The 17,340-nt window shown below is 40.8% G+C and overlaps 1 protein-coding gene across 2 annotated transcripts in view; it reads right to left on the bottom strand.

Annotated features, from left to right (window-relative positions):
- Nucleotides 1–17,340, bottom strand: part of GRAMD4 (GRAM domain containing 4) — a 157,985-nt gene that overhangs the window by 14,974 nt on the left and 125,671 nt on the right. For both annotated transcript variants that reach the window (XM_068276318.1, XM_068276319.1), the window contains 4 exons: nucleotides 6,534–6,605; nucleotides 5,174–5,217; nucleotides 4,960–5,069; nucleotides 2,723–2,877 (listed from right to left, as the gene is read on the bottom strand). In XM_068276318.1, the coding sequence (XP_068132419.1) occupies nucleotides 2,723–2,877; nucleotides 4,960–5,069; nucleotides 5,174–5,217; nucleotides 6,534–6,605 (381 nt within the window). The remainder of the gene's footprint in view (nucleotides 1–2,722; nucleotides 2,878–4,959; nucleotides 5,070–5,173; nucleotides 5,218–6,533; nucleotides 6,606–17,340) is intronic.

The raw sequence follows: 17,340 nt of genomic DNA, 5'->3' as shown, positions 1-17,340 counted from the left end.
CGTTGACTTATTGCTGTATTTTGCATATACCGTTTTGAAAGACCTGTCAGTCAAGCTGTTTTGTATCTTGTTTTGCAAATCCGTTTCAATAAACTTTAATAGTGAAACAAAATAAATACAGATTGCATGGTATGTATATAGAGTGGGGTACAGTACTGTATTAGCTAAGCCTATATTTTAACATTGGGTCTCAAGTAACCAGAAAACACACTTATTTGGCATAAGCCAATCCCCTTTGGTGCTGGATAACTGAGACTCCACTGTATTACACCCAACTGTAAAAAGTACCAAGAAATGTCTCCAGGCCAATTCACATGTGTCCATTTCTTCTGTACCCATTTATCAGCTGCACAAATGTCATTGTCAATCCCGTGCCCACAATGGACCATGGTTTGGTACAGTGCAGTAATTGTGAGCGCGGCAGTAGTATTTACCACATACAACCGTATTCTCTGTGGCACCACTTACCTCAGGCAGCAAACATCACCTCTGAGAACAGAAACATGCTAGTCAATGGAATCTACTTATAGGACATGCTACTATGACTGGAAGACAGAGACACTCAGGACAGTGCTACAAATCAAACAGGAGTTAGTACGGATGTAGAAAAAAAAAAAGTTTAGGATTGAGCAACGCAAGTTTAAGTGAAAACACACAGATCAAAAAGGTCCATGTAAGAAACTAGTTAAGCTGTTAATTTTACACAAGATGCCAAAAAAAAAAAAAAAAAAAGATTTGCACTCCAAGATCCATACCTTGTCATGCCCTGACAGCTAGCAGAAAAGGAAACAAACACATATGTGACAGTGACAAAAGAAAAGGTGACTGCTTGTTTACATTATAATTCACACATTACACACAGAAATTGAGCAAAAGCATGTACACAACACGACAGAATGCACGGCTACTATGAAGAATTGATGCTTGTGGCTCTAATAAACCAGGAGGAAATCATGAAAAAGGAGGAAAAAGAATAACTGGCAAAGCACATAACTCTTTTCAATGGGTTTATACAATACATCCACACCACAATACATAAAACATGCTCTATAGTGAAGAAATGCAGTGATAAAGGGTAGGAAAAAACTACAGTTCTTTGACATGTTCACATATACCTCCAAATACTAAAAGGCAAGCACTAAGTAGCACACACTAGCAAGCAGAATGCTGAACATATATGGTAACAATGCTGGTACACATGTTGCATAAACAGAGTGTGAGGCTGAATTCTCTTCCTCCATCCCATCCCTCAGTTTCCTGCGTATAGCCTCCTGAATAAGAGACAGTAATGCATCCTGACTCACCCAGGAGGATCCCTTAGCTTATGACGGGCTTTTAGTATTAACCGGTTACAAAAAGTTCCCTTCTAAAGTAAAACGCAATATAGATTGTACCTAGGGATGTCCTGACCAACAGTCGATCATAGATATCTGTTGAATGGCATGCAGTATAAAATGACTGATATTTCAAGCCCAGTTCTCAGTCAGAGAAAAAATTTTTTGTACTGCACATGTACATAGTACAGACAGCCGTTGGGATGGGAGGCCAGGGAGCAGGGCGGCTGTGTGCGCGCGCGGTGGGTGCGCATACTGACTGGCGACAGTGATGCGGTATCACTACCTAGAGCCCGTTTTTATACACTTACACACACACACAATTTTGTTTTTCTGCCAGTAGGCAAGAGTTTTATGGCTTGTAACATTCCTCTTTAGCGGAAGCAAATGAGGCCTGTAGTTCTTTCAGTAGTTCCTGTATTTTCTGGGGTAATGACTCAATGTGGTTTGCTTGAGTCCCAAAGCTTTAGAAATGGATTTGTAACTTTGCAGACTGACAGATGTACTTTGTTACTTTGTTTCTAATCTGTTCCTGAACTTCTTTAGATTACAGCAGAACATTTCCTTCTATTTAAGTAATCTCTTGATTCAACAAATATGGCAGTAACCATGCCTAGGTATAGCCAGTAAAATTCAACTTCGCTTTCCAAAAATATGCTAATCACCACAGTGACTTCATGATTTAACAAGGGTGGTGGGCAGATTACTTTATCACATAGGGCTACGTAAGTTTTGAATTTTTATGATAAAACTATCACTTAAAGTGGACCTGAACTCTTGCACAGGACAGAGAGAAATGCACCCTGTATGTAGAGAGCTTAGCCAGTCAAATTCCCCTCATTTGTGTCCAATTAGAAACTGTAATCTGATCTCTCCCTGTGTCACAGGACAGATGGCAGATAAGCCCTTTTGAAAGCAACTGGATGTTTCCATTCATTTTACAAAGGACAGTTAATACATAAATACGGCAAATAAAAAAATATATATACTGTATACATACACACATAAAAGGAAAATTTAGCAAAAGAAACTTAAGCAATAATGCCACACTTGGACAGCAGGGACATTTGAGAAAATTGGGCAAACAATGGCACATGCACGGTTACTTAGAAAACGCATGCAAAATGTACTTGTGCACACAAAATGGATGCCTGTTTTCCCAGATTCTGTGTGAAATGTTACCCAGGCCCCTTTTTTCTATTTACTTGTGTAGCTCATTTTCAAACTCTTAAGGATAGCATGACAAAAACCGTCAGCTAAATATAATTTTTAAATTATAAAAAAAAAAAATAGCACTTTGGCTAGCATTAGATTGAAGACTAATGGCATCTTATGCTTGTAGAACTAACAAATCCACCTAATTCCAAGCTATATAGCTAAAAGCTTACCCTTCTGGACACGGTGGCGTTTGTTCGCTCCTTAAGCTGAGGGTCTGTGGGGAGGTTTGTCCAGATGATGTAAGGAGTGTCATACTTGGCTCGAAGTCTCGGACAGCGCTTGAAAACAAAGTCTATGAGGAAGAACTTAATGCCTGCATATAGTCCTGTAACAAAATAAAGATATGGAGATATGGGTAAGTAACAACACTATTCCAATACAAATCCCTAAAACCTCTTAACTAACATTAAAATTTACATGTACAGTAGTGCAGCATGTCACAGAGCTGTACACCAACCTATCACTTGCGTTCCAATAATATATAGATATTGTGCCTTCATATCACAAATATACAAGTAAATAAGTGCCCTTGGGCATGCAACAGGTTAGAGGACAGGAATGTTAGATAGATGTATAAAAATCTTAAAGAAATTAAGGGTAAAATAGTATGTACTCTGTCGTAAAAGCAATTTATATATTTATGAACAATATTCTTTTGCTAAGAAATAGTCCATTTAATTAACATAATGTGCCATTGGATTCTGCATCTGAACACTGCTAAGGCAAAAATTGTGAGAGAGGGATGTCTATCTGTAGCATGTAAACTATGTATACAGCAGCACCAGGTGCCAAGGCACATGCATGGCATAGTTCACTAGCCAAAAGATCCTACTCAAAACTCCTAACAGAACAACCCATTAGGCCTGGTTCACACATCAATCTGCACATTTCCGGTACAGCACTGGCATGTCCTGTCAGTTATGCATAGGGATGCTCACCGCGTTCTGCGGAATTCAGTTTTCCACGATTCCGGCCGGAATTTGGCGATTCCGTTCTGTCGGAACGGAATTGCCATAGCACTATAGCAGAAATTTCGCGGAACAATGCGTAACTCCGGCGGAATGCGGAATTTTGTTAGCCAATCACAAGGTAGCCCCTAGAAGAAGTTTAAAGTGAAAACAACAGGATTTCTTCATGAAAATCGAATTTCTGTACCAATCAGAGGCTTACAAAAACCACCCAAATGGATTTCTGTATGAAAATCGGAATTATTTCAGCACCAATTACAGTGTTAACAAAAAACAATCAATCCTATGTTAGCAACCAGCTCCCTAGCTATCTCACCTATCCCGACCATATTGTATAGGTCCCAAAGCTCCTGCGGTGCAAAAACCACCGCCATGGGACCACCGCCAGGTCCCAAAGCTTACGTGACACCTCCTGCGGCGCCAAAATGACCGCCATGGAACCACCGCCAGGTCCCATAGCTTACGCGACACCTCCTGCAGCGCCAAAATGACCCCCATGGAACCACCGCCAGGTCCCATAGGTTATGCGACACCTCCTGCGGCGCCAAAATGACCGCCATGGGACCACCGCTAGGTCCCACAGCTTAAAGCGACACCTCCTGCTGCAAATAAAATAAATAAATAAATAAAATGACCGGGAGAGCAGCCACTATGTCCCATGGGCTACCATTTAGCATAAACAAGGTTTCATTTGCGACTACTTTAATTTTTCTGCCGGAATGTGGAATTCCGCGGGAAATTCGCTAAATTCCGCGGAAATGTTGTGGCGACGGAATTTACCGCTGGTGGAATTCCGCAATTCCGGCGAAACGGAATTTGCTCATTTCGATCATCCCTATGCATCAGTTTTGCATCAGTTTTCTATCAGTTTTACCTGACTGGGCCAGAAATCTTTACAACTTTTATGTGTGAACACACCTATAAAAACACATACAAAACTGATACAAGTCGGACAGGACTGAACCGAACTGGAAATGGACAGATTTATGTGTGAACACATCCAAAGACTCACATGCAAAACTGATGCCAATTTTCTAAAACTGACAGGACAGGACTCAAAACTTATACTGAAACCACAAAACAATGCAGTTCATTTATCTGATCATAGATTTATTCAAGGGTTATACTTTAGTTTTCCTAGGACAGTATTGGTCCACTTTACAGCTCAGTAATACATTTGTAATGGGTACTCTATTTAACTAGTTGGTATGTAACTCTACACACATAACATATGCACATGTAGAATTTGGGCAATTACCAAGTACAAACCACTTTTGATCACTAGCTCACAACAAACTACACTCTGTAAGAGGAAAGCCAAGAGACAGGCTTTCTGCTCTCCACTTCCTTCATTAGTAGATTTATTCTGCTTGCTAGGAAGTGACCACTGACCAGGTACCGTGGAAATTGTGGTCCCCTGCATTCCTATGCAGACTTACCTACACAGAGTCCGATCACCTTATATGGGCAGAAGCAGGACGCTATGAAGGCTGCCCATAAGCAGATGTACAATTTCTGAGTGATTTCCGGTTGGACCCACATAAACAAACTAGAAAAATGCAAACAAGACAAGAAATCACTAAGTATGGATTAGTAAGAAATTACCATGTTGCTTCTGCAGATTAAATAAAAGTAGAGAAAACAAAAACCTACTTTTTGATTTTTTCCAGTATGTCTGCCATCTTGCCAAACAGGTTCTGCATTAAAAAAAAGTATTGCAAATGAATACAAAATAAAGCGTTTCGGTAAAAAGAAGTCAAGCAGAATATGATCTACAGCATAGCTCCCCAACCCTGTCCTCAAGGCCCAACAAAAAGTCCATGTTTTTGCAAGAAAACAAAAACCTGCACAGGTGAGGTAATTAGTGTCTCAGCAGAGCTGATTAACCACCTCTGTGGATTGCCACAAAACATGCACTGTTGGTGGGCCTTGAGGACTGGGTTGAGGGAACACTGATTTACAGTATCTCACAAAATTTAAATACACCTCTCCCATTTTTGTAAATATTTGATTATATCTTTTCATGGGAAACACTGAAGATATCTTGCTACACTGACTACACTTTGCTGCAAAAGTCAGAGTATAGCTTGTAAAACCGTGGAAATGTGCAGTCCCATCAAAATAACACGTAGACATCAAAGGCAACAGAGCGTCATATTTGTTTTTTCTAAATGAAACTCCCATAATGCCATGGGGGGGGGGGATGAGCCTGACTACTTACCTATGAGTTGCTCCACCTCTGGCCCCCACGCCTATAGAGCTGTACTTGCATCCATGGATATCTCCTGGCATGCATCGCGGTGCGCAAGAGATAACGAACTGCCAGGATCTAACTCCCCACACACACCCAATTACCATTTCCTCCATCATGGGAAGATTTTAAAAAAAAAAAAAAAACACGTCTAAACCGCTAGCAATTAACATGAGTAGTCCCCAAGTATGGAATGTAAAAATTCTCCCACAAGTGTCGATATTTGTTGCAGACACAGGCTTGGAACTATTAAGGCCAAAAGATTATCATAATGTACCGTAACAGAGATTTGTCAGTAGGATATAGCAAAAACAATTAAATAATTTCTCCATTCAGGTTCACTTTAAGGAACAGCTTGTGAAAGATGAGTGCTCTTAATATGAGATCTATTTTATCCTCTCTTTTTAATTTATTTAGATACTGGATTTCTCATTCTCCGCTATGCTCATCTATTTTAATAAAGCAGCATAACAATTTTTATTGTGTATTTTCTAGCCTTAATTTAATTTTGTTATAGTCTGAATTAGACACTACAGCACACAGCAGGCCCCAAAAAAATTACTGAAAAATAGCTGCTTTAACTAAAAGGTTGATATAACCACATACTTATTTCTGTCTGCCAGGTCTGGAAATGCGTCATTACAGTTTAAAAGAAATGTTTTGAAAATTCTTAGACTCTTTAATGCATCAAATTCCCAGTCCAGTTACAGTAGCATAAATCATACCTCTAGCAGACAAAACCAAATGTAAAAGAAGACAAACCTGTGCTTTCTGTGCTACATCAAGAACCAACTGAAACTTTTCAGAAACAGTCAAGTCTTCTTTTGGAGGCTCCTAAAGAAATGAAGATTCACTGTAAGTAAAATGATATACTTCTGCTATATTAATTCTACATCACAGTCTACTCCTCTTCTGCTGTAAAGACTTTTTTTTACATGTACACTGATTTTTTTGCAGCAGAATTTGTAGCACAGCTGCCGCTAATGTAATCCAATAGAGTCGCTGCTGTGTTGGACTTCATTCATACGGGCATTTCTGTGGCATGCGCCTAATGTTTGATGCCACAGCTGAACAACCACTGGTGAGAACACCTTTTTTTTTTCTTTTGTGGCATTTGTGTAGCAATGGTTTTTGAAACTGTTTGGCTTCCATTTACTGGGCTAACTTCCTGTGTCTTCTGGACACCATAAAAAAAAAAACAAAAAAAAAAACCACCAAATTGTTCAGCCAGTGTTTTGTTTGCATTTGCTTTGGCTTGAAAGCTGCATTTTTCCACTGCTGCAAAAAAAAACACAATACCAACCAAATGCTACAAATGACTTCCCATATGAATTGACTCACGATACCAGATAATTCTAAAGGCTACTTTTTTTCCAGGCTATATAAGCCAGTCAGGAATATGCCCATGTAAATGAGGCCTTACACCAGCTGCAACTTCAAGCTCCATAGATTTGTACTGTAACAGCTACAGTACAATACAAGTCTGCTGTAAGGATAGGTTTACACAGGCATATTGCGGGCTGCTCTAATTAGACAGGAAGTTGCCCGGAAAAACACCTCCTATAGAAATAATTGGTAATGTTTGAATCCGTTCACTTGGGCAATAGTCAGTCACTGGTTCATGTTATGTTTATGAAGCACTACAAAGCAGGTGACAGAAAAAGCTTTGTGTTTATCTGACATCCAGGATATATTGTGTAGTAGGAAGAAAAAAAAATTAGAGTGCACAATATATAAAAACAAAAACAGAGAAAATTAGAATTTTGATACTCAATAAAACCTTAGTACAATCAATAAGAATTTAGTAGAACATGAAGTGCATTATTTAAAAGCGCTGCATGTTAAAATGGGCACGAGATGCACGCAATAGTAAAATATAGGTACATTTGCCAATACTCTACTATAACTTACCGTACCTCTCACATTACGCCTCCCCTACCTACTCCTAACACTACTTCCCTCCCATACTACACCTAAAACTAACCTTTGCTATCACGCTCTCTATCACAGTTATGCTCTTATTTAAAACACACACACACACACACATATATACACACACTAGCCAATACATATGGTTTGTTGCATAACCCCAATTAACGAGTACTTGAACGTCGCTAACATGTATTGGCAAATGGTGAGCAGGTTATAGATGCCAGAATTCTGTGCTATATTATTAGTCTATCAGTCATCTGTTGAAGCTTGGAAGGATAGCATAGACGTGTGTTATCTGTGAGCAGACTAGGCCAGCTAGGAGATTTGCCAGTATTTGAACACAGTGGTTGCACACGGTCTTGAAACACATGTTCAGCTTCAAGGTATGCGGTCTTGCAGTAGAAACGCTTGTGGGGGAATCTGACAACATAAGCTGCTGTAGGATAAATAATAAACCCAGTACATGCATTAACAGTGCAAAAAGCAAAATCTATGTGGGAATACAAGAAACCCAAATCTATGTGGGAATGCAAGTAACCCCGAAGAGACAAAAAAAAAAATGTTTTGTAAAGTACAAATGAACATTATCTGTAATTTAATAAATGCAATGGGTAGAAATGAAATTTCCTGTATTCAATTCAGTAGTTTTAGCATATATTTGTGTGTTAGAATTATGGTCTAATGACAGGCTGAGGGTTAAGGGTTAAACAACAACCTCTGGGTTTTTTTCATGTGCTAGTGACCAGAAGCATATACATGATTGGGTGGGATGGGGCAGATAGACACTGCCAGCACACACTTCCCAAACAAGGAACAATGCAGCCTGAAAAAGTGCTTCTATCAGTAATAACAAGAAGTTTTGAATCAGGATGATACCATGTATTGGCCAACTTAAAAGAATAAGAGTGAGCAAGCTTTCAGCTGTATAGCCTTTGTCGGGCTCCAATCCTGTTTGCTCACACGACGTTGGAACAGACAGCTATATACATGCAACATCAAAGGGGGATACATAGATTTTTTTTTTGCAAGCATAAATACTGGTCATTGAGATGCCTTAAATGAAACAGAACTATCAGTAATAATTGCACCTTGTACAAGCACACAAATGTCAGGGTCTGTGGAGGGCCTGTATGTAAAACAATATTCTGCTTTGCTGTTTTAATCTCAAGTGCTCAAAAACGTTCAAACAAAATGTTATAGCAACAGGCCTCATTGACTTAATGGTAGGTTTGGTAAACCTGTTATTCCTAACTTCTCTGTAGCTGCTACATGTAAGGGATAATCCCAATGGAATGGAAGGCAAGGGCTCTTTTTGGTATAAGACCGCCGATAATCTTGTACATGCCATAAAACTAAGGCAACTATAGGGGAGGGAGACCATGCCCATTAATTCTGTCTTCTGCTGTTTGGGCCTTGTTCACAGTGGTTCGTTTCAGTGCGGCACAACAGCCACTTTGTAATACGGCTTGTGGCACGCCAATGCAACCCCTTTGCCATGTCCACTAAGCAGCGGATACATTGCATTATAATGAAATGTGGCACTGTTAACGCACTGCTGCATACTTTTCATTTACTGTATTCTTCACTGTATACCTTGCAGTGGGCAGATAACTTGCAGCGCCACTTTCCCGATTCCATGCATTGCGTTCCTGCTATGGCAGGTAACGCAGTGGCCCTGTGATGGTAGCCTTATCCCAGAGCACACATGCCCCTTGTACATAGCTATATCATGCTATATTCCTATTTGTTATCCCAGGAGATTGCAAGCGCTAGGCCAGTAATGCCAAATCAGTGGCTTTTCCTATCTTACCATATTTCCATTACAGAATGTGGACCTCTGAAGGAATGTAGAATCTCTTCAGTGATACATAGTGCCCCTTATACTGAGGCAGGGGTTAGATCTTAGAACCATAATAAAAGCCGCTTCCTATGCACTAAGGGCTCGTTTCCACTGTTGCGGTGCAGAATCGTCTGGATTCCACCGCTGATGAAATCGCATGCGGATGCGATTCCCTGTGCGTTTTTTGCCGCGAATTCGCATAGGTGAGGGTATATGCGATTTTAACCATGTCACTGCCTGTGTGAATTTACATCGGTACCTATGCGAATTCGCATGCGAATTCGCGGCAAAAAACACATGGGGAAAACGCATGCGATTTCCCTATTAAATACATTGCATGCGATTCGCATGCATTCCACTCTCAGACGGATTCTTTGGCTCTTTTGTGCGTTTTTTCACCGCTCAAAAAAAACGCACATCACCAACGCAACAGTGGAAACAGGCCCATTCACTTGCATACCACGTGCGAATCTGCATGCGTTGGACGCATGCGGATTCGCGATAGTGGAAACGAGCCCTAAATGTATAAGTAGCTCAAATATTCAGTGTGTAGGAGTCTAATACCTTCTTCCACTAATGCTGAAAAGTGCTGGATGAACGAGAAGTTTCATGTCCATTTCTGCATTGTGAGTCACCATAATTATTCCTATACATAGAGCAGTTATTTATATTAAATGTAGTTCTACCAGGTAAACTCTGATTAGTCAGTGGAACTGAGGGGAACTGGAGGACAACAAGGGACCTCAAAGACTACAAAACTCTACTCCTACCCCCGTCCCAGGTTTACTTTAAATATCAATGCCAGACAATTGATCCTATAAATCCTGGCCCCAAAAATCTGATGAAATGGATACTGTAGTCCACCTTGACAAGTTTTTGTAACAAATGTTACATTGTTGCACAGTTTCCCAGACTGCACTTTTTATTTATTTTTATTTACAGGATTCAGTGTGACTGTAAGCAGGAGAGAGAGTTACCGCTTACTAAAGAGCTTTTTGAGTGAACAGGATATAAACCATCCATGCAATGTGTTCCCACTTTACATTTTATTTTTTATTCATCTACTAAGACTAATCAAGATTTCCAAGGGCAGTGTAAATAAATAAGAAAAACTGCTTTAAAGTAAAAGTGTTTTTTGTATCAAAACAGGATTAGCAAGCCAATAAAAAGATGGTACTCGAGCATTAATCTTAAATTGTGCAGAAATTTCAGTGAAAGAAAGAAACGCATTAGAGCGATTCTCGTCACCCACACAAATCTCTATTTTTAAATTATTCGCTCACTATCTGTCATCTTGGACTGAGAACTACAGTAATATGCGGACAGCTTAATACCTCCTAGGACGTGACTGAGAACACCCACAAAAATTACAGGCGTGTTAAATAACATATTGCTCTAATTAAGCTACACAACAGCTAATTCTAAACTTTTAGGCAGAAAAATCTTAAATTTTTACACTCTGAACACCAACTTGCTTTTGATTAGCTCAAAACAGCAACTGTCACAGGATAAGGCGAGCTGCCTTCTTAAAGCAACCTGACTTTTAACAGGATTCTGTACGATAAAAGGAGAAGCCTTCCATAGCAGGCCCAATCAGTCCTTTTAGGAAGCAGTGCAAGCATGCTGACAGTGACTGTACTAGCTCATTTCCAGCAAGGCTACAGCAGCATACAGTCATGTCAGGAAACACAGATTACAGTAAGAGGAGGGTATCAAGAGCTTCTCTGTAACCTTACACTGCCTTTCCACACTAGTTTACTTACATTAAACTGACAAAGGGGCATTTGTGGGGGGTGAACAGTTTTCAATATAAATGATTTTATGATGACAGGGAGACACATCCGGTCCACCACCGCTGTCCAAAGTCCGCCCATGTGCCAGACACATACGGCGCAGGGACAGGAGTTTTATTACGTAGGACACATCATAAATGCAGGGCTTAGGATTGTTTACATGCCCATCTCCACTGCATTCATTACAGTCTCCACCCTTCACAACTGCCTTCCTATGCCTTTACATTCTAGCCCCAACATGGACCAGAGCCATCCAGAGGACACAGACGAGTTATGCCACACAAGTATGCTCAGTAGCTGCAGCGCTAATGCAGAGTAGACAGCAGAGGGTACTGAACTCACATGCAGGGTGTTCCTTGTGCCTGCCTAAGCTCCAAGGCAATCTGCAGCATTGGTGTTCCCATGACCCACAGGCATATGACGGCAACGCCCCATGGTGGCAGGAAGTGGTGATGCAACATAGCCAGAAAGAGACAGAGGAGGGTCCGCTGATGAGAGAAACATGCTACACACTCTTCTGCTCTGCATTTTAGAAGACGGGGAGGCACCAGCCTACTTTAGTTATCTGGAAATGGGAAGCATAAGTCTACTCCATTATCTAAGGGCGGGGGTGCCAGGTCATTTCATTCTTTTGTCTAGGGGTGGAGGACATCAGGTTACTTCATTATCTGGAGTTGGGAACCACCAGGCCTCTTGATATCTAGGGTTGGGGAGAACCAAGCCAATACATTATTTGAGGGGTAACAGGTTGTATCATGCTGGTGTCTGGTGGAGGGGGCACACCAAGCAAATTCTTATTATTATGTATTGGAGGCAAAGCGCTCAACTGTAACTGTTTTATACAGCAGAAGAGCCCATTGTCATATTTTAAGGGCATCAGAGAATATAAAATCGTAATAATGAAATTATATATTATGCACAGTTTGTGCCATTACACACTTCAATTCCACATTCCTGTCTCATACAAACAACTTGTCTTGCATGAAGGCAGTCCTTGAGGACAAAAGGTTAGGGATGCTCTGGAGTAACTATATCTAACTTATAAATAGTTTAATATATACATTATACGTTAAATAACTGTTGACTTCATGTTTTTTTACACCCCCAGAGACCTACCCTAGATTCTGTTAAGGAGAACTGGCTTTCAAATACTACTGTTCAAAAATACAATACACCACGTATTTAACCATGTCCTTTAACTTCTTTTAAATACATCTAGCTGCTGCAGGTCTGTAAAGCTAAGTACTCACCTCGTGATGAAGGGAGAAGGATCCAGCACAGTCTCCCTGATTACAAGCGCTGTGGCGATCCATCTACGGGCGCAACAAGACTTCAAGCGACCACGGTACTTTGCGAAGGAGTCATCGGGATCTTAAAGGTCTGATCCGCCGTGCAACGCTATGCGACGGTCACGTGGTCATGCACCTTTACCCATGTGCAGAGATCGTGTAAACAACCATGCAACACTCAAAAAAATTTCCCGTCATCTGGAAAATCGTCAGAAGACTTGCGAGGTGGGTACGGACCTTAACATTGGCCTTTAAAATCCTCGCTAGGCACTGCCATGGTACAGTAAGGCTAAGCCTAACATCTGGTGCATTTTTTTAAAAAAAGATAGACATTAAAATGTATGTGTGACAAAAACACAAGGGGTGATTTCAACATACTGAAGACAACATAATGGTATTTTTTTTTTTTTTAGTTTGCAAGCATGGCAGGCAGGGCTCCAGTTATGCGTGTATTAGCCAAGAGTCTGCTCCAATTTGTTTTTTTGACAAGACACAAAGAGATGATGCAAAGGCACTTGACATAATTGTGTTGGGGAAGATGGGGAAGCACATAATTCCAGGTCACATGGGACAGCGTAAGAATTAGAACAATCCTTCCATTCAGGATTTTGTAATCTGTATAATGTGAAATGTCATCACTAAATTTGCTTATGAACACAATCACAGCAATAAATATCAAAAAAGATTCAAGGAATTTCTAAGACATTATCTATGTTAAACATGCTAAACTAAAGAAACATGAGCCTCATATTACAAAACTAGTACATTGGGCCTACACTGCAACTAATCGTTTGCATACTGCACCAGAAGATGGCAGTACTGCACCAAAAGTATAACACTAAACTATTGCTTTTCTGCTGTACTTTCCATACATAAAAAATGTAACATGCATAAAAGCTTGTCATATCTAATATATCTAGCCAATATATTATCGCCCTTACTGTTAAGTTTTCACTTTAACTGACCACTAACATACTAGAAGACACCGATGCCACAATGACTAAAAGAACAGCATAGCAACCTTTAAAGAAAAACATTTCTCTGTCACAGCTTACAGAAATCTTACAAAAACCCTGCAGTATTTACTTCCTGGTATCCTGGGATCACAGAAAGAGTTAACCGCCAGTGTATACATATTAGCATAGAACGACAACACACCTCAGCACAGTTAAGACAGCTGACAGACCTGATTAAAGCTGTGTTACCACTAGAACATGTTTTGTTCGCTCATTTATTTATTGTATTTATAAAGTGCCAAAATATTACGCCGCGTTCATTGAGAGAATTGCTACTATTTTATAAATAAGAGCCTTTCATACTTGTCCTGCTGCATTGGATCCGCGGGATCCGTTGCAGCAAACGGACTACACTTCTGTGCAGTCAGCGATAATCCCAGGCAGTAGGATGCCGTCACCCATGTAGCCTATGTAGGAGCACATCTGCCCTGGGCTCCAGCTAGACCATCGGAGTGGACACTACACTGTCCGCTCCCGCTGAGTACATGTGATCCGGAACACAGGTGGGAACAGAGCTTTTCACTTGCTTATATCAGCTAAATTATACAGGCTGATCTCTCTAAACAGAGATACAGTGACTTTCTCAGCAGCTATACGTCTATTCCTTGCCTGCTGTGTAAGAGTTTACGTCTGTGATCCTCACTCATATATTCGTGAAAACTTTGGTCTTTAATTAAAACAAAGTATACGACCTAAAATGAGATTCAGTCGCTCACAATCACCTTTTCTTTTTCTCACTAAAAATCCCCCTAACTCAGCTGAACTAAAACTGGGCTTGTACCAAGCTCTGTCCAGTCCCCCTCTTGTTTTCCTGCGGTTTATCATAGCTGTATTCATGAGCAAACTGTTTTACCTGTAAAAGTAAGAAAGCAGCTAAGAATTGAGGATACAATTAACATTAACAGGATATCCTGTAGCAGAGACAGCATTTACAGACTGACTCCGCTGAGCAGTATATGCATTTAAACCAAAAGTAGATACTACTCCCTAAGTGCACCTTGGAAACTCATGCACCAAAGGCTAAAGAAATCCCACAAGTGAATGAGTGATTCTATAGTGATATTTATCACACATCCAAACGATCAAAACTGATACTAAAATTGGATAAATTACTCTAATGTTTATGGGCTTCCCCGCTGACAGATAGAAAAGGCAACTAGAATAAAAAGATGCAAACAATCATCCTCTACACTCAAAACAATTTGGAACAGTGACAGAAATAACAGCAAGCGAGTTGACAAAATGGAGGATAGAAGATTCCAAAATGGACTGTAGTGTCTTTTGTACTTAGCCAATTCACTCCTTTGAGGTATCTCTCCTTAGAAGAGAACTAATTGAGTACAAAATATATCAATGTTAGGTTTTTCCCCTTAAAGAGAAACTCCGACCAAGAATTGAACTGTATCCCAATCAGTAGCTGATAACCCCTTTTACATGAGAAATCTATTCCTTTTCACAAACAGACCATCAGGGGGCGCTGTATGACTGATATTGTGGTGAAACCCCTCCCACAAGAAACTCTTGAGTACATACTCCTGGCAGTTTCCTGTCTGGGAACCTTGTTGCATTGTGGGAAATTGCTGTTTACAGCTGTTTCCAACTGCCAAAAAACCATGCAGCAGCTACATCACCTGCCAACAGTAAAATTGTCACCATGTTATAAATGTCAGAATGTAAATCAGGGATTTAAAAGATTTTACAATGGGCAAACACTGGCTAAATCATTTATACATAATTATTGTAAAAATTAAGCACTTTTTTATTACATTATTTACACTGGAGTTCCTCTTTAAGGGACTGCGCTTACGAGAGCTGCCAGGAGACTTTGGTGCAGGATACAGCCGATATACGGCTTACCCTGCTCCTGCACAAGTTCCCAGCGGCGTTAATTACTACTCCCCCTCTAGGTCCTCGTGGTGGGAAATTACAGTATGTAATTCGGCTTCCAGCTATAGCTGGGGGCTGAATAGTGTTTTAAAAGTAACTTCAGCTCAGTCTTCTGACGGCACCGAAGTTACTCACTGTGTGCCAATATAGCCGTAATTCCTATTACAGTCTATGAGCTGTGCCCAAATCTCCTGCACTATAATCCACGTGGTCGCTGACTGCCACTGTGTTGTGATCCAAAAGTCAAATTGCACAAGAGTCACAAATTGAAAGGACACCGACTATCACTGTATAGCAGTGCTCTTTTTCCACTGATGCAATTTGATTTTTGTTTTTGTTCAGTCGCTACTCAGTCATGTCCAACTCTTTGCAACCCCATTGATCATAGCATGCCAGGCCCCTCTATCCTCTACTGCCTCCCAAAGCTTTTCCAAGCTTATGTTTGATGTCATGATTTAACTTTCCTCCAAATGCAAACATAGTGCATGCTTCATTTTTCCTTAGTTTGGGTTGAAGTCAATGGAAAAGAAGAAAATCACATTCTAGACATGGTGTTAAATACAGTTTTCTTAAGATTTCCATTTAATTTTTGCTCATGGAATCGTCAGAAAAAAGTGAACGCAATTGCAGAGTGAAAATCAATATGTGAGATGTGCTAAATGTTTAAGGCTAATGTCATCATTATAGAGCTGCAAGTACATAGGTTAGTCTCAGTGATATAGATGTATGCAGATTTTCAAGCAATTGGTTTTTTGTCAATGAAAATCAATATTAATGCTGTAGGGGGTAGAGGTGTGGAAAACGATGGCACTGCAGATAGTGGACTTCTGTAGGGATGGAAGGAGGGGGGAGGATGACTCAACCCACACAGTCAGGTGCGGCCAGGTGAATCCCAGCGTGCTCAGGCAGCAGTAAGTCTATGCATTGAAGGAGAGAAGGAAAGCGCCGGCACTGCTGTAAATCACATTTATTTGTTTTGCAATCAAAAACGTGCACATAAATGCAGGCATGAAGACATTGTAGTGGAGACACGTACCCTGAGGTGGATGGCTGTGGCGTGCCGGTGGGTGCAGAGGGAGGAAGAGCCTGACGGCCGTTTCGCGCTATGCGCTTCTACGGAGGCTGCAAACGAGGTGATGGGACAAGCGGCCTAAATACCTTTACTAGGCGGCGTGCGGTGTTCTTACGCCAAAAGTCCCGCCCCTCTATCAACACTGGTCACTCCGTCTCGGCTGCGTATAGCGGAAGCAGCCCGAGGCGGGTGACGTCAGGTGTTTCCCAGCGACGGAGGCCTGTAAGGGGAACGCTCGTATTAGGTTCCCCAAGCGGCCATTGCGACTCAGGCTGCTCCGTCGTCTGGGAGGGTGTGCTGCCATCTTGTGGCATATAGGAATATGCAGCTACATCAAAGGCCATATGTGAGGGGATAAGTAAACAGATGTAAGGGGCATGGCCTAGTGTGTATGTATGTATAAATAACATGTATGAAATTAGTACTCAGAGTCAGCCCTAATAAAGTTCATAAAATAGTGCATGGCTAATTTTGGAAAATATTTTATTTGAGCCATGAAATATTAAAGACTAGGGTCATGGCATGAAAGTGCTCATAGCATCTAACTGTGTGTCTACACCCTGCACATGTGACTATTAAACAAACCTGAAGTGATGATAAAAACAGGGAGGGGAAAAGTTAAAAACAGCTAATCTGGAAAGGCTATCCAGGGGGATAAGGGGAATCCCGTCATAATATGGACAAACTATCCCTATGAAATACATCTATAGGTTATATGTCAAGAGCAGGGAATGGCCAAA

The sequence above is a fragment of the Hyperolius riggenbachi genome, chromosome 3 (genome assembly GCF_040937935.1).
Source record: "Hyperolius riggenbachi isolate aHypRig1 chromosome 3, aHypRig1.pri, whole genome shotgun sequence".
In the NCBI taxonomy this organism is placed as follows: Eukaryota; Metazoa; Chordata; class Amphibia; order Anura; family Hyperoliidae; genus Hyperolius; species Hyperolius riggenbachi.
Note: the sequence above shows the minus strand (reverse complement) of the source record. Positions and strands in the feature narration are given on the sequence as shown.